Below are 26169 nucleotides of genomic sequence, written 5' to 3' on the forward strand. Positions count from 1 at the left end.
GGCAGGAGAATGGCGTAAACCCTGAGGCAGAGCTTGCAGTGAGCAGACACTGGGCCACTGCACTCCAGCCTGGGCGACAGAGCAAGACTCTGTCTCAAAAGAAAGAAAAAAAAAAAGTATACAGTGCTCCATAGTTTTTCTGGTAAGCTTGAAGGGAAAGTAGAAAAGAAACTAAATACACTAAAAATGAGAGGACATAGATGATCATGAGGCAGCCAGCAAAGTTTTTTTGTGGATGAGAAACACAATGATAGGATTAACCTGCAAGAGAAATATACTTGAAGTTTCATATTGCTGAGACCTGGAGCTTCGAAACTCTCATCCCCTCTTTCCCTCATTTCCTTTTCACACTTTCCTGCCAAGTGGCATTATAACATCAGCGTACAGATCACACTGAGCCAGGCCAAGATGCTTCTCCAGCCTTAATGTCTCAACCCTGAGAATGGCTCTTGGGGAATGAGTAATAAATGGGATGGTGAAATCTCCCATGGCTAAGTGTGACTTGTTCCAAAAGTAGAGCATGTTTACTTGGATAAGCTTTAAGAAGGAGTTTTGTTGGCTAATGCATGAATCTCTCAGAAGGCAGGAGAGCCAAGTTAGAAAGTAGATATGATCCCAAAGTGAAATCTTCCGGGAAAGGGGCTCTCTCCTTCTGGGAAATTTTTTTTTTTTTTTTTATTAAATCACAGTGACTGTAACATAGTGGCTCCTTAATCAATGTTTCCTTTAGTTCTTATCTCCTGCCTGCAAGGAAGTTTTGTTTAATTTTGCTTTTCATCTCTACTTGCCAGCCAAATGACTCTTTACCATTCTGAAGTGCCTCTTTTTCCATATCTCTTCATATGTACCTACATATACACGTGTGTATACATTGAGTTTTCCATCTTTTAGTAAAATGGGCCAACTAATTTTCTTATGAACTGAAAGAGAGAAATGCAGGAATGCAAACTTGTCATTTTTTAAATTAGTCCTCTTAGCCCTATGCCCTGAGGGAGTTCTTTCCTCACTGTGTTAACAATAAAGCATCTACTTCTTTTGTTTGGGGGTGAAACGGTGCTCATGACAAGATTAAAAGAGCAAATAGGAGAGGAAGGGAAATTCTGAAAATTAATGCTTTTATAAGGCTATAATGACTAACCAACTCCATCTTCAGTAGAATGTCTCTGAGTCACCTATAATGAGCAATGATATTGACAAAAAGAAGCATTGTACACATACCACCACCTAATCACAAATCGCTTAGCTAAACACTTCTTCCCACACAACAGCAATTGTTTCTTCAGACCCTGGAGGAACAGGTTCTGTGGGTGAACTCGCTGCTTGTTCTTTTGTTCACTTTGCCAGGCAGAACCAAGTGGGTGGATTGTGAATAAGATCATTGATGTGTGCTTGGTTGCTAGTCGCCCCACGCGCTCACTTTCCTATTTTACTTATTTAAAGTAATAAAACAGAAAAGCAGAACTGAAGAAAATTGATCACTAAATGTGGTTTCAGGTGCTAAGCAGTCTTTTCATTGTTTTTAAAACAACTTTCATTGAAGTTAGGGCAGGGCGTAGGTAGTATCGTATAAAGGTGGTACAGAGCACTTCTGGCTTAATGCACCCTTCTTCCAACTGGAATTCCTACAAGAACTTTAAACTGAATGAGACGTTTAGTTTCCTAGTCCCAAAGTATTATGTGATGAAAAATTATCCAGCACTGGCTGGTCACATCAGGAAGCTACAGCAAGAGGGAATGCAACAGCCGATGAGGTTTAGAGTTTGAAGAAAATAACAATTTCTTTCATCATATTTTATTCTTTCACAACTCTCATTATATCCATAGAATAACAACCTTAAAGGGGACAATACAAACATAATTTGTTCTGACTTTTCCTGATTCCAATGAGTTCCCAAACTCTTTCTTGAAAAAAGCAACACAATCCAGTCTCTCTCTGGGTGTTCACCCTCCCCTGAACACCCATGGTCTAAAAACCAGTAGCTCATATCCAGCTGATGGTTAGGTTCTTATTAGTCTGAGCCCAATAGTGTGTGGCCTGTGGTCCAGTTCTGGGCCAACTGGGCTGCTAGGAAATGTTTCCTTGCTGAGGACGGGTAAGGGGAGGTGTGGAGAAGAGCAAGTGCTCCTCTTACAGTGGGTGTTGTCCTGTCTGGATATGACATGAGGAACCAACTCATGCATTTTGGGACCTTGAGGTCGCTTCACCTGGAGGATACAGTTTACTCTCTTGCAAGGGCAGAGCTAAAAAATGGAAAGAACCTGGGTTCTTTTTTTTATGTTGTTGAAGTTACTGAAATAAACAGCCAGAGCTGACTCATCTGTCTCTTGTGGAAGTAATGTATTTTCCTTATTATTTAAGGTGTTTGGAATCTAGTTTCTGTTCCTTACAGCTTAATAAATTCTAAATGTGGGCAATGATGGCTAAAAGTTCTTTAGCTACAGTAGAGTTGTTCTTTTCTTTTTCAGTTGATTACAATGTAAGCAATTTACAGCTCTTGGAATTACTCTGTAGCAAATCATATATGTTTTGGGAGCCTCAGGTTTTTCAACTGTAAAGCAAGAGAGCAATTCATTTATTCAGCCACAAATATTAATTAAGCACCTACTATGTTCCAGATACTTCTAGGAATTGGGAATACATGAGTGAACAAAAGAGAAAAAAATGCCTGCTCTCACTGTGTGTGTAATTTAGGAGAGGAGACAACTGATAAATAACATGAATAAAATGAGGAAAGCAGTATGTTAAATAGTAAGTACCAAGCAGAAGAAAATCAGACGAGGAAGATATAAAGTGCCAGTGGGGGAGGGAGTTTGAAATCTTAGATAGGATTATCAGTGAAGGCTTGACCAAGAAGGTGACTTTATTTTGTAACGAAATAAGAAAGTGAAGGAGCCAGCCTCTTGCCTCTTGCCTTTACGAGGAGGAGTGTGTCTAGCAGAGTAAACAGCAAGTGTAAAGGTCACAAGATGGGAGCACCGCTGGTACGTTCACAGAAGAGGAAGGGGAGAAAGTCATAGAGAGAGGGGCATCAGGCAGGACTCACTTTGTCTCTTACTTTGAGTGAAAGCAGAAACTATCAGATGATTTTTAGCAGAGAAGTGATATGCTTTGACATATTTTAACAAGTTCATTCTGGCTGCTGCATAGAGAATAGACAAAGAACAGAAGCCAAGAAACTGTTAGGAGGATATTTCAGTAATATAGATAACAGGATGATGATTTGATTCCAGGGAGGTAGCAGACAGTATTGTGAGAAGTGGTCACATTCTGGTTATGTTCTGAAGGGATTTCAAATAGAAAGAGAGGAATTCAGAATGGTACCAAGATTTCTGATCTGATCAATGGAAGAACTGAGTTACCCATCCTTGAGATATGGAAAGAGTTATTAGAGAGGGTTTTGGTACAGACTATCAGGCACTCAGTTTATGATACATTAATTTGGCATGCCTATTAGATGTATAATGTAGATTTCCAATAGGCAGCTGAATATATATGTTTGGAGTTTAGGGGAGTGATCTGAGCTGGAGATGTATGTTTGAGAATCACTAATATAATCTGAAGCCATTGAGATTAGATGCAATTATCCTGGGAGAGAATGAAGATGAGTTCCAAAATATAAAAGTCAAGCTGGACATGGTGGCATGTGCCTATAGTCCCAGCTACTCAGGAAGCTGAGGTAGAAGGGTCACTGGAGCCCAGTTCAAGGCTAGCCTAAGCAACACAGCAAGACTTTGTTTCAAAAACAGACAGAAAAAAAAATAACGAAAACAAAAAGTCTTCCAAATGTAAAAGTCAGGTTGATGAAAAAGGACCAGAGACTGGGAAGGAGCATCTATAAAGCTGGGAGGAAAATCAGGCAAATGTATTGTTTGAACAACAAGAAAAGAATGTTTAAAGATTGACAGAATGAACAACTATGTCAAATGCTGCTGAGAGATGAAGTAAAAATGAGGACAGAAAATGGATCCTTGGATTTAACAACATGGTAGTCATTGGTGACTTAGAGAACTGTTTTGTGGAGTGGTAAGGGTAACTGGAGTGGGTTTAAGAGAGAATGGGGGGAGAGAAATTTCAGACAGCAATTTAGGCAAGGCTTTCAATGAATCTAGCTATAAAGAAATGGGGCACTGGTGGATACATCTAGTATGGAGGAAATTATTTATAATGACAAGGTGAGGTGAGGAGAGTTGCTACCTGTGAGCAGAGCTGGTGGCCTTTGTCAGGTGCATGACCTATTTACGAACAGTAATAAAGGAGATAGCAGGGTGCATACACAGAGACGCAGAGATTACTTCATTTCTTGCAGTGAAATAAGGAGCAAGGTCCTCACTTGAGTGAGGATGGGGAAGAAATGTTGGAGGTGGGAAAAGAAAATGAAGTCTGAAATAGTAGACAGAAGACCGGAAGACAGAATGGATTAGGGACATATGATGTTTGGGCAGTCTCTGGGGTTTATTTGAGGGAGGTGAATAGCCAAGAATATATAACAAGACCTGTCAGCACAGGGGCATGTTTTTCCAGCTACATTCAGCCATAGAATTATGAGGATGGCCCAAGTAGATAAGAGGATGTATCCATGGTTGTGGGTTTCCAAGGATGTGAGAAAGTCCAAGGAGCAAGTGAGTTAGGTTCTACTAGCCTTGTAAAGAGCTTAGATTAAGCCCAGATTACATTATGTGCTAGCAATTGAGTCAGGCCATAGTGCAAATCATAATATCCCAAAGCAGTTTCTAAACATCTGGTTGCAGACAGAAAATTACTAGACTTTGTATAAGTATTTCACAATTTGTCTTGGTCCTGCCTAGAGACTCAGCAATAAAGATTACCCAACAGTTCTTGGCCATTGAAGACTTTAAAACTAGGACAAAATAAACTCATTTTACTGTAAAATAGCTGCAGATCTTTCTTTTTTTTTTCTTTTCTTTTTTTTTTTTTCGGAGTCTCTCTCGTCGCCCAGGCTGGAGTGCAGTGGCCGGATCTCAGCTCACTGCAAGCTCTGCCTCCCGGGTTTATGCCATTCTCCTGCCTCAGCCTCCCGAGTAGCTGGGACTACAGGCACCTGCCACCTCGCCCAGCTAGTTTTTTTGTATTTTTTTAGTAGAGACGGGGTTTCACCGTGTTAGCCAGGATGGTCTCGATCTCCTGACCTCGTGATCTGCCCGTCTCGGCCTCCCAAAGTGCTGGGATTACACGCTTGAGCCACCGCGCCCGGCCAGATATTTCTTTAATAAATTAAATAGTACCATAGAAAAACTTTGTGCTTTGTTTTGTGTGTGTGTGTGTGTGTACCTCGATTTTCTTCTTAAAACGAAATAGAAAATAATGACAAGCATTTTAGTAGCAGAGGTCTAGCAATAAGACAGCTGCCTAAGTAGTATGGTTTTAGGGATGCTGAGAACAATCCCTCTACAAACCAATGCCCATACCTGTTCACTGGGGCCTGAGGTGCCAACAGGGATGGCCTTTGGCTTTAAGAAAGGGGTCAAAGCTGGCTGGGCACGGTGGCTCACGCCTGTAATCCCAGCACTTGGTAGGCCGAGCAGGCGGATCACTTGAGCTCAGGAGTTCGAGACCAGCCTGGCCAACATGGCAAAGCCCTATCTCTAATAAAAATACAAAAATTAGCTGGGTGTGGTGGCATGCACCTGTAATCTCAGCTACTCAGGAGGCTGAGGCATGAGCCTTGAACCCAAGAGGAGGAGGTTGCACTACGCCAAGTTAGTGCCACTGCACTCCAGCTTGGTGACAGAATGAGACTGTCTCAAAAAAACAAACAAACAAAAAAAAGGAAAAAAGAAAAAAAGAAACAGGTCGAAGTCTTCAGTGTCCAAGGAGCAAGCAGCAAACTCATGGGGCAGGTATGAAGCATGTGTGTGCCTGGCGGGGATGGGGGAGTGCTTGCTCCCCTTTAAAAGAGGCAGCAGCTTCTCTGACTGTTGCTGTAGTGAACACAGAACCAGTGGGGCAGATCTTACACTTTTTCAAATTATTTAAGCTAGAAATCATGACTTTTACATGACATATCCAATTTTTAAATGTTGGTGACATTTTAAAAAAACAAAAAAACACTTGTTACAGACAAACAAGAATTCTTTTTTTCTGTTGTAAAACAGCAAAAGCCTAAATGCAAATCCTTCTGGAGTACAATTACTGCTTAATCTGCTATTTACTTTTCCTACTCCAGTCTGCAGGAGAACATTCCAGTTCTCTTTTGAGAATTGGTTTTATCTGAGAGAAAAGCAGGAACGCTGTAATTGCTTCGTGCTGCTTTCTCAGGTCAGGGTGGTTTATGACAGCTATTGTTCAGCTCATGGACACACGGTCTAGTATGCTATCTTCACTGCAATCATTTTGTACATTCTCATCTTTAAAAAATCTGATAAAGAGACCACAGAGCCATGAAAGGTTCATAGAAGTCAGTAGGATTTTATTCAATGAAATCACTCGAAAGCTGTGTCATCTATGTTTACCCTTAAATTATAATTCTTCTTACACAAAAATTTGAAATTTGGGTTAAGATTAATATTCCTTGAAAATTTCCTTAGAACATACTGATTTACTACTACATTTCATTTTTCCTACATTCAGCTAGATGACCACTTCATTTGGTGTCTCTCAGTATCCTGCTGAGACATTTGAGTCCGAATATATACTCAGCAGTAACAGTAAACCTACATAAAGAGGGCAGCCCAACAGCACAACAAGAGTTGCATACCCTCCTGAGTAAAGAGTAATAACAATACGAATATTAATATCAGTGATCAGAATAGTTACATTGCTATTAGAAATTAAATGGTAATTTAATTTCTATCAAATATCATTCTAGTCACTCTGTACCCATTAATTCTCACAATATCTTTATTAAATTGGTATGTTTATTCTCATTTTACAACTATGGAAACTGAGGTTCAGAGGGAAGAGGTAACTTGCTCAGAGCATCAAGACAATGGTGAGAGAACCCATCATTAAATCCAGGACCATCTGAGTACACTTTGAGGCTTCTGTTATCAAAAGGGGTTGGCCTCAATACAACAACTATTTGTCAACGATATCTCCATTCCTGGCCCTGGTTTGGGTTTAGGAATGCAATGATGGATACACAGTTCTTGCCCACAGCGACATTATACTGCAGTAGAGGAAACACAAATAGAAATATATTTTCAAAACAATGTGGTTGGCAGGAGAGGTAAATACAATCTATTATGCAAGTATTGAGAGGGAAGGAAGCCCAGAATAGAGCCTAGGAAGGTTTGTTGTGGAGCATGATGCTCTACACTGAATCTTAGGAAAGAGTAAGAAGTAGTGGAAGACTATTTATTCTAGGTAAGAAACATAAACAACATGAACAGCATAAACAGGCACGTGAGCAAGTGGATGTTTTCAGCAAATCAAAAGAAGCTGAGCATCCATGTATGCTCAAGTTCAAGTTGGGAAGTAGCAGGAGCTGGGGTGCGTGCCTATATCCCAGAGATGATAACACCAAAGCGTTACAAGGTCCGGTTCGTGTTTAAAAAAAAGCAGCCATGTGAAGGCTGGATTGGAGGGTAGAGTATAGAGAAGCTTTTAGGAGTCTTAGTTGTTAACTATGTTGTTCTCAGCAACATTTTCCCAGAAGAGACCATTGTTTTGTCATAGAGAACTATTAACTTGCCATTCCCACCAAGTGCAAATTGTCATGTACTAAATGAGGCCAGAACAGGACACACTGCCCTTGACACTGGCCAGCACCATGCAGGCATAAATACAGTAGCTCTTCTGAAGAAATAAAGATGGACGCACTGTCAGCAGAAATCACAAATTTATTAACTCTTAAATATATCAATCAGTCATTTACCATTATGGCAAGAAATATATACAGTGTCCCATGGTAAACTGCAGTGTTTCAAAATGATAGAAGATAATAAATGTGTAATTCATTTGTGGTGAAGAGAACAAATCACAATTTCCTCACATCTTAGTGCGGAAGACAAACTTGATCTACAGTAATACTTCAACACCACATGCTAAAAGTGTAAAAAAAACACTCTACACCTATTTTTTTCTTTAAATACATGTATGCCACGTATAGCTGCTTCACAAAAAGGTAAAAGAAATTAAAAAGGGAAAAATGAGGCCATTATTTTTTCACAGATCTCATTGGCAGGTTAACATGGCTCAATATATTGACTGTATATATTTATTTTAAATATATATTGTTTTAAATTGTGTAATAATTATCAGAAAAGCTTCAACCCATCTACCATACATCCACTAGCAATAATATCTGAGATGATTAGTAATCAACACAGAAAGGTGAGATGAGAGAAAAGAGGAAGGGTTGTTTCTGTTGCTTTGTTTTCCTTTTTTGCTTCTGCTTTAAAAACAGGCTTCTGAGGACTGTGAATTCCTATCGTTAAAATAACAATGACAGAGATTCCATGCACTGTAAAGCATTTCAGAGAAGAGAACAAAAAAAATCACAGGAATTGAATCAACAAAAGAAAAATGAGAAGCACAAAGAAAACCTAGGACATTTCCCTTTTTGTTTTAAACTGGAAAATCCTAACTCCTTGGAGGAAGATAACGATACTCTGATTCAAGAGAGAAGCTAAAAAACACAAGTCACAAAGATCAAGTTCAAAACACTTATGAGAATGGCAAACATTTGTAAGCCTCTCTAACACTAGAACACTAGCTAGTGATGATGCAGAAGTGACCCTTTCATTCCCCAAGGCGGAGGTGAGTGTGTTTGCATAAAACCCCCTCTGCTATCAACTTGTTATCCTCCTGGCAACTGTCCCAATCAGTAAGACATTGCAGTCACAGGAGGAACTTGCTTTTATCCTAAGTTTAAACAATTCAAATACCTCTAACATAGTTAGGATACCTAAGTCCAAAGTAGAGCTTAAGCAGAATTATAAACCTTTAAAATCTTGACAACATTTTTGTGGGCCCTGAAGATGATCAAAAGTGCTAGTTGAGCCACCTTCAAAAGGCTTTTATTTCCTTTTTACCTTCATTATGCAAATTTCACTTTTTTTCTTTTCTCACACACTACTGGCCGGCCTCCTCAAAAAAGGAAAAGGGAAAAAAGTAAGAAAAGAATGGAACAAAAGAAAAATAAAAAAGGAAGCAAACGAAAGGAACAAAGAAACAGGATAAAGAAAAGAGATCACAGATTCGAGAAAGAAAAACAATTCAATTCAGCAAATTCACCAAAACAATGTGAATATATCCTAAAGTGATTAAATTCAGAAATGATGTGAATTTTTCCAGTTTACACAGTTTGACCAAAAAGAGCGTGGCTTTATGTGGTAGCAAACCAATTGATTCTTGCTTCTACTTTCATAAGTGATTTTGCCCACATATCAACCCACTTTAATTGTTAATCAGCAAAACTTCCCCTGAAAAATCATCCGTTTTAACCAGGATCACACCAGGAAACTGAAGGTATATTTTTTTACCTTAAAAAAAAACAAAAACAAAAATAAGAAAAACCAAAAAAACCAAACAAGCCAAAACAGATTAACAGCAAAGAGTTCTAAAAAATTTACATTTCTCTTACAAACTGTCATTCAGAGAACAATAGTTCTTAAGTCTGTTAAATCTTGGCATTAACAGAGAAACTTGATGAAGAGTTGTACTTGGAATATTGTGGATTTTTTCTTTTTGTCTAATCTCCCCCTATTGTTTTGCCAACAGTAATTTAAGTTTGCACGGAACATCCCCGTAGTTGAAGTGTAAACAATGTATAGGAAGGAATATATGATAAGATGATGCATCACATATGCATTACATGTAGGACCTTCACAACTTCATGCACTCAGAAACATGCATGAAGAGGAGGAGAGGACGGCCCATGGTCACCATCCAGGTGCCTTGAGAACAGAGAATGCAGAAGTGGCACTGTTGATATTTAGCTGAAAGGAGAAAGGGGGAGGGAGAAATAAATTATATTGTTTTACAAAATATCATCAAATTGCTTTGCCATAGATTTGACTACCCTACAGTTCTATAACTTGGCTAACAAATAGATTGAAAACACTATGTATAAGAGATGTTTGCTTGTGATTATTACAGGAAGAAACATACAATGTTACACAAAGACAGTATTAAAATAGAAAATGAGTATTAATTATTTTTTCACACAAAGCTAAGCTAAAAATAAAGAGACAGGGACACAGGCTTCAGTCACATTATTAAATCTAAGTATACATCTTAAGCATTCCTGTTTACTGGACAAATTAGTAAATGAATATAATCTATTTGCTGAAATAGACTTAAAATTCAAGTTCACCCTTAGCTTTTGTTATTATTATTAGATTCCTTGGGAAATCAAACCTAGAAGTCAATTTAACAAGGAATATAGTCTCAAAAGTAGAGAGAACATGATTACTCTCTTTAATTGGAGCTCTCCTTTGTTGAAAGCAACAGCTGGGAGCACTATTTGTTAAAAGCTCTGATAAGGTTTAGTTCTCTGAATGAGGCAAATATTCACAACAGCACCATACATATCTGAATACTTGTAACCCAGGTCTAAGAAACAACTAATTAAAAACAACAATAAAAGCATGAAGTTAATTACAGTCAACTTTCAATTATCCTCTGGAATTACCCACTTAGTGAGTTTTAAATTTCAGCTTGACTTCCTCCTGTGGCCTGTGCTCATGGTCAAGCACCATTATATTCAGTCAGGCACAGCAAATTGATTTACACATTCACCATAGCCAGCTGCTTATAGAATTGCAACCTCTTGAAAGAATGGTTAAGACACCAAAGGATTCTAAAGCTTAATATAAATTAAGTCCGGATAATTGAGAGTTATCGGAACTGACCTAGACATAATTTACCTTTGATGTGAAAACTTCAGGATTCTAACATGACATAATCCACATGTTGGAAAAAATTCATTTCCGTGTTTATTACCTTTAAAATAAGGATTATGCTACCAAACAGGGCTGAATGTTAGATTCAAAAGCTCATGCAAAATTGCTATGAATTTTCAAAGACCTTGTATGGTTTTCATTGAATATTATGCAAGAAAGTACATCCTCAAAAGGAAGGAAAACAGCCATGCAGCTTTTCATTCAGCTCCAATCACAAAGTATCATGGAGCAGGATGTTACTTACAAGACCCATATGTGAATGATTTTCAGGCCTTAGATGTTTTGCCACAAAGAGGTGCCTCCTGAGAAGTTTTCTTTCCCATTTGGAATACAGGGTGGCCTATTAAGAGAAGCCCCATTTAAGCCACCTGGCATAAAATGAAGTTTTCTTGAATAGGCTTCATCCCATAAACACTTCAGGGAATTGCAAAAAAACCTAACCCTCTGGTACTGTATGAATGTAACCCCTTCTATACTAACTGGTGATTTGTGCTGTACCTCTTTGGTGTAAAAAACACACAAAAACAGGTGTCTTCATTATCTTCATATTCCTCTTGTGTTTTTCTCTTAATTACATAGCTATGGTTTTGAGAATAAATTTCAGCCTATTGTTTGGTTTGGTTTATTTTTGTCCCTGTTGACCCACTTTTTACAAATCCAACAGTGATATATAAGTATTAAGTCTATACAGAAGGCCTTTGAAAACCACTGTGGTATGTTATCAAACTAAGAAATCATGATGGATTCTCTGGAGTGAGTTGAATGGCTCTTTGTATGAATCCCCTTCCAAATCCCAAATATTAACAGGTGATCCTGGTGAGATAATTCGGAAAGAGATCAACAGTGGACCAAACTTCTACACTGAGTTTAAACTCTTCTTGTTTTCATATCACTCCACTTTACTAATAAACCTCTTTTCAATTATTCCTCTTTACTCTAGTTGTAACTGGCATTCCTTACCAATAATGTTCTATCATATTAAACTAAATCCTGATATTGTACTTTTCTTCATGATGCTCCTTTAGCTTGGACTATTCTCCTTTGTTTTTTCTATCTTTCTATGTCTCTAAATTCTACTCATCATTTAAAATTTTGTCCAAAATTCTATCTTATACACAAAGTGTACTTCCAAACTGTTATAAACAGTTTACACTGTTCATTAATTTTACTGTATTCTGAAGTTGATGATAAAGTTTATTATATCATTTTTTTCTTTAGAATCAATGATTGACTAAATGAGAATACATGTTCCTTGAAAGCAATATCTTTTACCTTGTGTTGAATCTGGCACAGGTTAAGCACCTAGGAGATTCACAATAAATATGTGCCTAATCGCGACTGGAAAAGCAAACGATATCTGAGGTAGAGTGGTGAGGTGAGAACAACATTGCACTACCTGACAACGGCCTTTTAAATGCAGTCTCTGTAACTGAGCTTTAGGGGATCATCCATGAAATGAAACTCCTGATAATGTATTGGCCATTTTAGAAACTCCACCCTATGCTTTCCTCTGATATCCCCTTCTGTCAATTGAGAAAATGAAGTCACAAATATTTTGCCTTATTATACAAATCCCCTAGATTTAACCCTGTGAGATTTTGATAAGGTAGTCTCTAGTCCTATGCAAACCTATTGTATACTGCTCTATAGCAAGTTTCAACCCACAATTGGCTGATCTGATTGATCTTTCCAGAGAATCATAAACCTTTCCCGTGAAGGCATTTATTTTCATCAGTATAACCAACTACCAGCATTAAATAACATACACCACACTATTAACAATGGAATAAGTAGAAGAAGCTGACCATGGGTGTATTAACAAAGAAGCTGACAGCCTGGGAATATTTACTTGATGGGTACTGTTGGTGACCCCGAGCGATGAAAATGAACATTCTGCCACTTTCCATCCCGACGGTGCCACACACGAGTCTCTTCTGACTGCATTGTCTTTGGCATTCCACTGCCATCCATGTACTGTGTGAGCCTAATATACGCTATGCAGGCGGCATCATCCCCTACCAGATGTACATGAGGGTTTAGAATAATAGTGTGGATTGGTTTATTGCTTTTGGACAAAGCTGAAAGAGAAAAACAAGAAAAGCAAAATTTAGTTTCTATGTAAAGGAAACTAAAACCAGTAATAACATCAGTTAGGACCAATACATGAAATGCCATTTATTCAGTCAGTAATTAATGAGTTAATTAATCTACTATTTATACTAATCTGGTACTGGGCACTGTACAAAGCAAGGAAAGAACAAAAGTGGATGCAGTCTTTCTTTTATCTGGTTTCCTTCACAGGCATTTATATGCTCCTCTGGAAATTCTGATGGGGTGAGAAAGCTGGAGAGATTATTTACGAAGGAAAGTGGTTAGAAACAGAAATCACAATATGAACAGAGGTGAAGAAGGCCTGGCCCAGGTGTGCCAAGCAGTTCCTGTCTTTTCCAGGAATGAACTGCTGGGAGAGTTGACCAGGGATCTTGTGGTGGTGTTTGTTTTTGTTAGTGGGTGAAGTACGTGGGAGAAGGGCAATATATCAAGTTTCAGGTATGGATATCACTGTCTCCAAAATAAGGCTGGCGGTAGCCTTTGAACAAGCCTATGAACTTGTTTCTCATCTCATCCTCTGACTCCTCCACATACTAGAGTCTATTCCGTGATAGTCCACTGTGATCATTTGATAAACATTCAAAATGTGGTGTTGGCACACAGCCTGATTCTAATCTTCTAGCTCTTTCCCTTGCCTGAGTAGCCCTCACTATGCTTCAGACTCTGGTGTTTTAACAGTAGCCTCCAGTTCTAATTATTCAATCACCAAGAGATATGAGGAAGATTAGGGAACATCATTTACTGATGCTGTTCCTTTCTTAGATCACTAGAAAACGTTGAATTGTTTTTAGCTGTTATCCAAACATGCTTTCCATTCTCAGAAACCATCTACTCAAATTATACAAAATATTATTATAGTCACCTGAATACCCCATTATGAAGGAATTACATTTATGGAACATGATGTATAGTGTTATGCTGAAATAGGTTAAAATATTAATGGGTTAATTCTTTCATTAGGGATCAGACGATGTCAATAGAGAGTTAATGGGAGGAAACATGAGATGCTATCAGAACACTGGAATATAGGGAATATGATAACATTTACTGAAACTTTGTTAGAGAGAATTTATCAAATAGTTCTTTTTGTTTGTTTGTAAATGCCTAATGCATATAAGAAAAAGTAACTCATTCAACACATCTTACTTCGAAAATCCATGCCAAAGCAGACATTCTTATCAAAGCTTATAATTACTGAAAGTGATGTGACTATCTCAATTATTCCTTTAATACATTTCTTCTTTAATTCAATAAGATCTCTGCAAAAATAGTACATTCACTTAATGCAATATGCAAACACAGCATAATGTCTAATGTCATTAGGTGTAAGGAAAAAGAGAAGGATAAAGGGAATTCCTGGTTTACATTTTTCTTGATGACCTGAAGGATTTCTGCAGGATGAACTTCTTTTGCCACCTTCTTTGAAAAGTGGCGGTTTCCTCTGAAACTACCACAATTCTTAAAACTTGAATTGAAAGATTTATCTGATTACTTAACTTGATTTTCATTTTACTTTGAAAATAAGCATCACATATGCTTGAAAGCACTCTTCTGTGTTGAATATTTTGGCATGGTGTGGTTTTTAAAAATTTTTTCCTCCTATTTTTTCCTTTTCTTATTTTTAAAATTTGAGACAGGATCTCATTCTGTCACCCAGGCAGGAATCCAGTGGTATGATCAAAGCTCACTGCAGCCTCAATCTCCTGGTCTCAAAGTGATCTCCCATCTCAGCTTCCCGAGTAGCTGGGACTACAGGTGCTTGTCATCATGCCTGGTTAATTTTTGTATTCTTTGTAGAGATGGGGTCTCACTATGTTGCTCATACTGGTTTTGAATTTCTGGCCTCAAGCTATCCTCCCACCTCAGTCTCCTAAAGTGTTGGGACTACAGGCATGAGCCACTGTGCCTGCCTAATTTTTTTATATATAGTTTTATGAAAACGTGAAATAACATTTTTTGTAACTGATTTATAGCCTATATTATACATTAACTGGAACTTGCTTGAAGTGTATTCGATCAACATTACTTTTTTTTTTTTGAGATGGAGTTTCACTCTTGTTGCCCAGGCTTGCGATCTTGGCTCACTGCAACCTCTGCCTCCCGGGTTCAAGCAATTCTCATACCTCGGCCTTCCAAGTAGCTGGGATTACAGGTGTGCACCACCATGCCCAGCTAATTTTGTATTTTTAGTGGAGATGAGGTTTTACCCTGTTGGTCAGGCTGGTCTCGAACTCCTGACCTCAAGTGATCCACCCACCTTGGCCCCCAAAGTGCTGGGATTACAGGCATGAGCCACAGTGCCCAGCCAACATTAGTTTTTATACAAAGATATTTTTTAAAACACACCAAAACTGTAAGCCAAGCCTGACATATTTTTTTTTTTCAATTTTGAATACAAAACAATTTTATGTTTCAAATGCTGGATGAAGGTGAAAACTCTCATTGTAGAAAAGAGCCAAAGAATCTGCAAATTTGGGAAAAATTCAGAGACATTTAAAAAGGGCATGTTATTAAATTAGGAATAAATGTACCATTTTCGAAGTAGAATCGGTGAAAATCCATCCCTTCCACTAAATTACCCAGAGCTTCAGGTTCAAAAGCAGTAAGGCCTGGGTCACAGATTTTTCTGTAAAAGAAAAATAAAGAAAATAACCAATTAATAGGTGCTTAATGTGTTTTGTTGTTTCATGTGTAAACATTCTGATTTATTAGTCGCTGAAGGAAAGAGCCTCTAAAAACAATGAAATAAAAATGTTCTATCAAAAACCTTGGCAAGGTGGGTTGAGGAGCAGACTCTGAAAAGACATTTTGCAGAGAACTCTGATAGGAACAAACTAATTTATCCAGTTCAAGCAGATGATAATATACAATATTTTAGGAGGCCCCCTTTTACAATTTCTACTTTTTTATTTTTAAGGTGAATTTTCCAGTTTTTCTAACTCTTGATTGAGGTTTACTATTTTTTAAAAATGCTCTCCAAGTCCTTTTGTCCAAGTTTAAGACACTCTCCAAATCCTATAAAACTATCTTTGAATCTGAAATTAAATACTTCTGGAATAATAATAATAATTATTTTTATTTTTGAGAGAGAGTCTTGCTCTGTTGCCCAGGCTGGAGTGTAGTGGTGCAATAATGGCTCACTGCAGCCTCAACCTTCCAGACTCAAGCGATCCTCCTGCCTCAGCCTCCCTAGTAGCTGGGAGTATTGACGTGTAGTACCACACTGGGTTAATTTTTTAATTTTTATTTCTAGCAGAGATGGGGTTTCCTTATGTTGCCTAGGCTGGTCTCTAACTCCTAGGCACAAGTGATCCTCCCACCTGACCTCCCAAAGTATAGGATTACAGGGGTAAGCCCGGTACCATGCTTAGCCCTGGAATAATTTTTGTTGGACCACATCTTCTACATTCATGTCAAACATGTATATGACAATTGACTTGAAAGAAAGTATCACACCTTACACTTCCTGGCAATGTCCACGAGACTTACATCTTATTATTGTGTTTAAGTTTGTTTTATTTTTAAAATGAAATCAATAGGAGGTTCAAATGCTCATACTGGTTTTCTTTCTTAATCCTAGAAGTATGATTCAATAAAGGGGTGTGCAATTTTAAATATTTGGAAAAAGCCAATGAGCTTTCTTTGGATAAATTTATTTATTCAGTAAAGAATTGCTGAACATCAACTATGTGGCAGATATTCTTCAAAACAAGCAATTATAATACAATAATCAATACCAGAATAGATGAAAATGTGAAGTGCTCAAAAAACAGATTACTAATAGTGAACAGGAAAGGTTTAAGAGAGGAAGAAAATGTGAGCTGGGCTTTGAAGAATAAGTAAGAGTTTTTCAGGTATGTGGGAGGTGGTGGGCAGGGGGAGGATAGCAAGTGCAATGGTCTGCTGCTGTGAAAATGCAGGGTACGCTTGGGGAATGATGACTGGTTGCTTGATATGGAAAGCAAGGTCACTGTGTTATGTGTGTAAGGCCCCTGGAAATGTAGACAGGAAAATATTTCCTTTGGGCCTATGGTGATCAGGGTAGGCTTCTCAGAGAAGGTGACAAGATCTGGATTTGAAGAACGAGTGGGAGTTCACAAGGTAGATCAAATGGAGTACAAATCAAAGGATTTTGGACTGTTTATTAATTTGCCCCAAAGGGTAATACAGTGGATGGGGCCACATCTAATTTCATAGAGAAATTCCCCTTTGGGGGTGGCAAATTTTTTTAAATGTTCAACAGAAATACAAATTTCAAAAGTCTATCTCACTGTACTTCCTCAAAGTGCAGTACTGTTTATAGAACGTGGAACCGGTATTATTTAAAGAATACTTTTACAAAGTAGAAATCACAGTGGATATCCTTTGTGCCTTAAAGATGGTGGGGGCAAGGATTACAACCTTCACTTCAGACTGCCTGCTGGGTAGGCATTTCTAAGCTTAAAATCAAATATATATAGTCTCTTTCTAAGAAGTAAAATGGGAAGAACAGCGTTCCTATGGTAACAAGAATTTATTCTGTCAGGGGCTATTACTTCCTCTATAAATATGGTTTTTGGTTGTCATTATCAGTGAACCAAAATTTCTTACTGCCTTACATCAGTACTAACATAATCTGGGAATCACAGGGCCATGATGGATCTTCTTACCCAACCATGAAAAGAGTCAATATATTTTGAAATGTTCCTATCTATCTATCTATCTATCTATCTATCTATCTATCTATCTATCTATCTATCTATCTAATCATCCATCTACCCTATAAAAGGCTTTGGATTAATAAAAGATCCACAAAGCTGCCATTTGACATGTGGGTGTGTGTGATCTGAACAGGTGTTCTAAGGACCAGCTGACAGGGATACACCAGTACATTCTACCATCCCAAAAGCTCTCTAATGGCAGCCCTCTTGGATTAGCTCTGGCTGGAAAGTACAAAATCAGGCCAGATTATAGGTCTCCATAGGCAAAGATATTAGTGAACTGATGTGTTCCCAAGGTTTAGCATTATTTAAAATATCCTATTTTAAACTGTCTGAGAATATAGGAAACATACACTTTTGCCTGGCTACAATTGCTCCCTATATAATAGTAGTATCTGTTTATAAATTGAGAAAGAATAGAAAAGAAGCAGGAAAAAAATTCATACACAATTTTACCTCTCAGAGGCAACTTCTTTTTTTCTTTTGACAACAACAAACACAACTTTTTATCATTCCACAAGGAAATGCTATTGCAAAAAAAAGATTTTTTTAAAAAGAGAATATTCTTATTCTTCAAATAATCATATGTATCTAACAAGGATATAACAGCAACAAGAATTTTTAAAAAGCAGGTTCTATGGCACAGCTATAAACAATTGTTTAATAGGGAACTGTTGTCTCTGAAAACAAACTGTTCTTTTTAACTCCAATTTTTACTATATCTTTTATTCCAAGTATGCCTTATTAGGTCATAATAACGAATTGATACACTCATACACATGTATATGCATGTGTTTATACATATATGCACACACATTTAATTTATAAGAAGAAGCTCCTGATATAGTTTCATTCTTACATTTAGCTAATCTCTTCCATATTTTATATTTGGTGTTTATTTATAACTAATGATAAAAGTAATACTTGCTTACTTTTATAAAAAGGTAGGAAAAAAATTCACATGTAATTTTACCTCTCAGAGGCAACTTCGTTTTTTCTTTTTAAAATCTAATTTGGCATATTTCATTCCGCTTTTAATACTTTTTATTTATTTATTTATTTTTGAGATGGAGTTTCACTCTTCTTGCCCAGGCTGGACTGCAATGGTACGATCTCAGCTCACTGCAACCTCTGCCTCCCAGGTTCAAGCGATTTTCCTACCTCAGCCTCCTGAGTAGCTGGGATTACAGTCATGGGCCACCACACCTGGCTAATTTTGTATTTTTAGTAGAGACAGGGTTTCTCCATGCTGGTCAGGCTAGTCTTGAACTACCGACCTCAGGTGATCTGCCCACCTTGGCCTCCCGAAGTGCTGGGATTACAGGTGTGAGCCACCACACCTGGCACTTTTAATACTTTTTACTTTTGTAGTTTTAATAATTATGTACATACACTTTTATGTCCTCCTTAATTTTCAGTAAAAACATCATAAATATTTTTCCAGGTTGCTAGAAACTCAACATAACCATTGTACCAAAGATGACTTAATGGGAACTGTACTGCTTCAGTATGTATCTTTGTTCACAAATTTTTGCTCATGTTTTACATAAAAAATTTATACTCATGTTAAATTCTTATAAATAGAATTATAGTATTACAGTAAAGTAAGCCTTTATAAAAGTTTTCAGGTATATAATAACAGATTATATAACAAAATATATTAATAATCCCCCCATCTCTGCCATTACTGCCATCCTGAAAGTTTGCACCCAATTGTGTTTTATTCCATTGTATAGGAAAGTCACCACTGTCCTGCAGTACCTGCACCTTGGTGGCTGTCAGCAGAGTTTATATGTCTGCTGATTTTATAGGCAGAAGAGGCTCTTGCATTCAAGTTTGCATATACTTAATTAGTAAACATAAACATGCTTTATTAGTTTACTTATCATTTATATTTCCTCCTCTGATAATAGTCAGTTCATGTTCTTTACCTATTTTTCTACTTTTCAATCATATTCACGTAATATAAAAAATTAACTTTTGACATATGTTTTGGAAATGTTTTTCTAAGTTTGTTTGCCTCTTACTTTTATTCTTGGCTTTTAAATTAAAGTATACACATGTTACCTATTTAGGTATAATCATATTATGTTCTCACTTATGATTTTATCTTCAGCTTTTGGATCTTTCTAGCCAGAGATCAGATTCAATCTCTGTTTTGCATTTAAGTCTTTCGCTGGAGTAGAACTCATGAGTTGCATGGTGTAAGGAGAAGGCCCTGTTTAAATTGAATGCTTTATTTTTACTTCAGCGAAGTAATTTCCTTCATAGTTCCTATGATCCAGGAGTTTATAAACTTTAAATAAGCATTAGAACCCATTCCTCAAGTAAAGTTTTCCTTAAGATACAAACATATAAAAGAGATGGAGATAAAGTTGAACTGTACTGGCTGAAGAGAGAAAGCTGCCTCATGTCACCTCCTAATCTCTTTCTCTGCCCCAGAACCCCTGCAGAACTGCAAGGGAAAACATTTCTTAAGCTGAAATGCACATTTTATGTGCTTTCCTTTTTTGCGTGTGTTTTTGCTCACATGAATTGCTCTGCCTGGATTGCCCTTTACTCATCTGGACTTGTGTGTGTGTGTGATACGGGAGTGGTTATACATCTGCGTATTTACAAAGAAATCTCCAATCACTGGATCAGAAGTCAAGTCTTCTCTCTGTGAAATCTTTTTTTCTTTTCTTTTTTTTTTTTTGAGACAGGGTCTCATTCTGTCACTCAGGCTGGAGTACAGTGACATGATCATGGCTCATTGCAGCCTTGACTTCCTGGGCTTAGGTGATCCTCCTGCCTCAGCCTTCTAAGTATGTGGGACTACAGGTGTGCCCCACTATGCCTGACTAATTTTCAAACTTTTTGTAGAAATGGGGTCTTGTTCTGTCACCCAGGTGGGTCTCGAACTCTTGGCCTCAAGCAATCCTCCGACCTTGGCCTCCCAAAGTGCTAGGATTACAGGTGTGAGCCACTGTGCCTGGCCTCTGAAATCTTAAATAAATTTTTCTCTCCTAGGGGCACTTAGTCATTTATACCATGAAATAAAACTATTGTTGACATATCAAATCTGGAGTTAAATATATGCAAATTTAGATATATTGAAGAATGCATTCATATAACAAATATATTTACCATATGCATGAAAGCAAAGTAAACGTCTGCTACTCACGTGTAGGCTTCAAAGTCCCCGTTGTTGATAGCTTCGATCAGTTGTTCAGTGACTTTGATAATCTCTTGCTTTCGTGCTAAAGGCAAAAATAAAGAGTTGAGTGAGAATAAAAGACAAAAGTCATATAAAACATTCTTTTTCACTTTTATTTTTTGAGATAGGGTCTCACTCTGTCACCCAGGCTGGAGTGCAGTAGCGCGATCATGGCTCCCTACAGCCTTGACCTCCTGGGCTCAAGTGATCCTCCCACCTCTGCCTCCCAAAGTGCTGGGATTACGGGTATGAGTCACTGTGCCCAGCCAGAATCTGCATTTTAACATGACTCTCAGGTGACCTCTGAGTACATTCATGTTGGAAAGCACTGCTATTTTCCATTTGTTTGAAAACAACAGTCACCTGAAAGGTCAAGGTTATGTTTTTTAAAATTAGTTTTTACAACCTTAAACAACTTGATTGGATTAGTAAACATATTTCTCTCCATAGTTAACAAATGTTATTAAAAACAATAATCTCAAAAAGTATCATTTTAACAATATAGGTCTATCTTCAGAGTAAAGATGGTATCTTGCATTGAGATATTGAACTTTACATAATTATTTGCATTTTCTCACTATTCTGCTTGACTGACTCTACAAGAGGATGCTGACACTTTGGCCTTTGTATTTAGACGAATGGCCTTTAGTAAACTACAAATTGAAGAAGTGACATATGAATCAATACTGTAGATGTAGGCAGATAATCAGATGAAAGCCTCCAGGTATAGCTGTCAAACCCAACACCAATCATGATTTGTTTCTATTCCTAGCCCATAATTGGTTAAATTATTAATAGTTGGTTTGGCTCAAATCCTATCTATTCAGTGAATTTGTTTCTGCTGACATCTGTCTCAAGTGTTCTTTCTCTTTTTCAAAAGCCTGCAGAATCTGTATTACTCACCTGGCAATTATGCATATGCTATCTCTTGATACCTTCTTTAGTTTAAAACACATTATTACTTGTTTTCAATTGTTATTAAACTTTCTGTACTGTGTAATGTGTCTTCTTCGTTAACTTAAAAGCTCCCGGAGGGCAAAGAACATTTTATTTTCTTGTATAGCCTAAAAAGCTTTGTTCAATGTCTTTTATGGAATAGATGCTCAATGTTTGTGAATTTAATCAATTGAGACTAATAATAACCTTTCTTTATTTCAGAACACTGTTCTCTTACTTATAAAATTACTGCATGAAATATTTTAGAAATCAAATTTTACTGGATTTTAAGAATATTGTGATAGTCCCTTAAAATCACTGACGATAGACTGGGAATCACAAAATGTTACCTCCCATCTTATCTTACTGAGGTAGTGAGGCTGCTATTGATCACGAAAAAAGCTGACCTCTGGTTTTGTTCTTTATTGAGTAAAGAAACCAGTTTGCACTTTTTATGAATCTGATATTCATTAAACAGATTGTAACCACAAACTTAAATGCTTACTTTCACTCTGAAACTTCAGGTTACCTAGGTGATGACAGTATTTAAAAATAAGTTTTCTATAAATCAAATTTTACTTCATTGAGACTCTATATGAGACTATATCATAACAAATACAAGTAATAAACTATCCTATAAAATGTGATTAAGTTAGTCCATAATATGGTCGCCAACAATGTCAAGGTCTATAATATTAAAAAAATCACTATATGGGTTAGAATTCATATTTAGTTAACATAATTACTTTTTGTTTATGTAAAGTAACATAACACAGCTCCTACAGAAGTCCAAAAGATTTCTCGCCCTTGCTCATTTGATTGATGAATATCAATAATACATTTAAAAGCAAAACATACTGACAGAAGTGGTATCAGGGCATGATTTTGTAATAAGGATGCTGCCAGTGACACATTTTAGCTTAATTCAGTTAAGCAATAGGTGATTCATCCATCTGTGGCCTCAACAGTATGAACATTTGGCAAAAGCTAATGACAGCTGACCCGATTCTGGAACATAAGGGACACAGGTGAGGAGGATCTCAGAAAATGAGATGATAAAAATGTGACCACCAAAACTTCCTTCTCACATGAAATCCTCATTTCAAACTAACAGATTTTTATTTCTTTTTTTTTTGTCTGATATACAGCTGACAGGAAAAACTACAGTTTAGAAAACATGGACAATTTGAAATGAGCATAAGATCAACGTCTTTCGTGGAGTTTCATTAGGGTAAGCCTCAGTTTATAGAGTGTGAAGAGTTCAGGATCACTTCCTGAAGTTTCTGAAAGTCTCTGCACTGCCTCACAAGCATAATATGGAATTAGAACCATCGGGTGTATATGGCCGCCTCTCACTTTCTGAACCACTACGGAAATACACATTCGCTCTTCAATATTTTGCATGCCACAACTGGCTTAAGGGTTGTCCTGCATAAACAAAGCAACACAAATTGCCTTCTCTCACTTCTTGTGCTTAGAAATGATGGTGCTTTTACTGGCAGGACAACACATGGGAATTAGCCAGGATGCTTCTGTGCTGTATCATCATAAAAACAATGTGACTCTTTTGGCTTAGGAGGGGCCTGGAACTAAGGAATCTTTAGAGTGCTTATTTCCCTGGGGCAAAGGAGCTTGAGTGAGTCATAGGCGGCACATGACAGCTGACTCTTTAAAGGAAAGCAGAAGGCTGGAAATGAATCATTTGTATATAGTAGTCAGCTTGTGGTTGGAACTGTTGTCACAACAAGCCCAGCATCTCACCTAGAGGAAGAGGGTTTGGTGCTAGCTAGCTCTACTCTCAATCAGCAGTGAGGTTAAGGAACAGTTACTGTGCCAGGGCTTTGGATAAACAAGTTGTGTGGGGAGGGGGTCCACTCTCATTTGGCCTTCCCTCTTCCTGAACACCAACTAATAACCACTCCAAAAGTCAAAGGGGGAGAGCTTGTGACGTGTTCCTAATTATACCACGATGAATGGAGAATGTACCAGTAGTGTTCCCTGAATACCGTAGGCTTCTTCCACTCCACAGCTAGCCATTTAATCACAGGAAGCTGTTTACCTACTAGGTTTATTTCTAGAATTGCAGTGCTCCAGCCTATACTCACAGGACACAAAGTACTTTCCGGGGATTTCTAGGTTCTTAGGAAAAGGAAAAGGAGAAAACCAAGTGGGAGAGATGTTCCAGGTTCTGAGTGGAATTACTTTCCATGCAATTATGCAAAAAGAATTGGGAACATTTTCACTTTCAAATTCATACATTTTTGGCTCTTGTTCTAAGATGCCTGGAAGAGTAAGATAAGGGTGTGAATGATCCCAGTGTTTGAAAACAAAATAAAACCCAAGAACTGAGAGTAATTACATAATAAAACAACTTACAGATTTCAACATTTCCTCAAACATTAGATTTGGTTACTATAACAATATTCATATATGCAGTGGTTATTTCTTGGTTTAACAGATAAATAAAGGGATTATGGGCATTGCCCAAAGGTATGGAGTTTGCTGATCACTCCTTTCCACCTTCTTGTCTTGGAACACTCTCCTTTTATTTAACTCTCTTGCTTTTCTACATGTTCTCATTCTCATTTGTCATGTTATCCTTCCCTACCTGGATATTAAATGCTTCAATTCCTTCTAAAGACTCAATTTGAGTCCCTCTCCTTATCTCATGCTGCATCCCTAAAGTCCTGTGTACACTAGTGCCTTAAATAGTCATCTATATTCCAATGACTCCCAAATTGCTAACCTCCTTCCTAGACTTTTCCTTCAGATCTATATGTCAAGGACTATTTTTTTTTTTTGAGACAGAGCCTCGCTCTGTCGCCCAGGCTGGAGTTCAGTGGTGCAATCTCGGCTCACTGCAAGCTCCGCCTCCCGGGTTCACGCCATTCTCCTGCCTCAGCCTCCCGAGTAGCTGGGACTACAGGCGCCCGCCACCATGCCCGGCTAATTTTTTGTATTTTTAGTAGAGACAGGGTTTCACCGTGTTAGCCAGGATGGTCTCGATCTCCTGACCTCGTGATCCGCCCGTCTTGGCCTCCGAAAGTGCTAGGATTACAGGCATGAGCCACTGCACTCGGGTCAAGGCCTATTTTTGATGCTCCACTTGGGTATCTCAAACGGACCTCAAACCCAACATATACTGAACTGAGCTTAAGAACTTCCACCACTACAAGCCTGCTTGCTCTTCCATGGATCCATCTTGGTGAATGGCATGGCAAGATCATCTCTCAGTTGCACAAGCCAGAAAGAAACCTTAGGATCACATTTGACTCCCTAAATCCAGCACCTCAATCAAATCCATTGAGTTCTGCTGAATTTGCCTTCCTCTTCTTTTTTACTTTTTTTCCTCTTCAGCCCCACTCTGGGTACAAGCATCCATCATTTCTTGTCCAGGCTCTGCAACAGCCCTCCGACTTAGTGTTTCTGCAACCAATTTTGCTCTTCACTATTCTGTTCTCTGCAATGCAACCACCTCTCTCTCTCTTTCTCTCTTTTATTTAAATGCCTATCTCTTCAGATAACCCTCTATTTGAACTCTTTTAAAACCTTCTCACTGCTCTCAGGATAGGAACTTGAAGAGAGACTACAAAACCTTGCATAATCTGGGCTCTGCCCATCTCATCAGACTCAAAGACTCTTTGAGTTTATCCTCTCCAATGCACTCTTCTTCCCTTGTTTTACCAATTCAAAATGGACACACTGCCTCCTATTACCAGCCCTTTATATGTCCTGTCTTCTCTTCTTGGAAAACCGCTTCCCCCACCCCGCCATTTACTCCTACTTCTTTTATCAGATCTCAACTCAACTATTATTTCTTCAAAAATGCCTTCCCTGGGCCAGGTGCGGTGGCTCATGCCTGTAATCTCAGCACTTTGAGAGGCTGAGGCGGGCGGATCACGAGGTCAAGAGATTGAGACCACACTGGCCAACATGGTGAAACCCCGTCTCTACTAAAAATACAAAAATTAGCTGGGCATGATGGCGTGCACATGTAGCCCCAGTTACTTGGGAGACTGAGGCAGGAGAATCGCTTGAACCTGGTAGATGGAGGTTGCAGTGAGCTGAGATCGCGCCATTGCACTCCAGCCTGGTGACAGAGCAAGACTTCGTCTCAAAAAAAAAAAACCAAAAACCAAAAAACAAAAACAAAAACAAAAAAAGCCTTCCCTGACCCTCATGTTAGGTCAGGTCCCTGGGATGTTATGAATTCATACATAGCTGACACCTGATCTTTTTTGTTTGTTTTTTTTTTGAGATGGTGTCTCACTCTGTCGCCCGGGCTGGAGTGCAGTGGCGCAATCTCCGCTCACTGCAAGCTCCGCCTCCCGGGTTTACGCCATTCTCCTGCCTCAGCCT

At 38.1% G+C, this 26169-nt stretch overlaps 1 protein-coding gene across 5 annotated transcripts in view; it reads right to left on the reverse strand.

The window, feature by feature from the left end:
* Positions 1 to 6407: 6407 nt before the first annotated feature.
* Positions 6408 to 26169, reverse strand: part of CAMK2D (calcium/calmodulin-dependent protein kinase II delta) — a 319303-nt gene continuing 299541 nt past the window's right edge. The window contains exons 15-19 of one of the 5 annotated variants that reach the window (XM_011948371.1): positions 20842 to 20917; positions 15510 to 15604; positions 12716 to 12944; positions 11111 to 11206; positions 6408 to 9900 (exon numbers count right to left, since the gene is read on the reverse strand). In XM_011948371.1, the coding sequence (XP_011803761.1) occupies positions 11140 to 11206; positions 12716 to 12944; positions 15510 to 15604; positions 20842 to 20917 (467 nt within the window). In that variant the 3' untranslated portion in view covers positions 6408 to 9900; positions 11111 to 11139. Of the gene's footprint in view, positions 9901 to 11110; positions 11207 to 12568; positions 12945 to 15509; positions 15605 to 20841; positions 20918 to 26169 lie in introns of those variants that run through there. The other 4 variants (XM_011948370.1, XM_011948374.1, XM_011948373.1 and 1 more) reach the window with 4 other exon arrangements.

This window comes from Colobus angolensis, unplaced genomic scaffold (assembly GCF_000951035.1).
Source record: "Colobus angolensis palliatus isolate OR3802 unplaced genomic scaffold, Cang.pa_1.0 Scaffold279, whole genome shotgun sequence".
NCBI lineage: Eukaryota > Metazoa > Chordata > Mammalia > Primates > Cercopithecidae > Colobus > Colobus angolensis.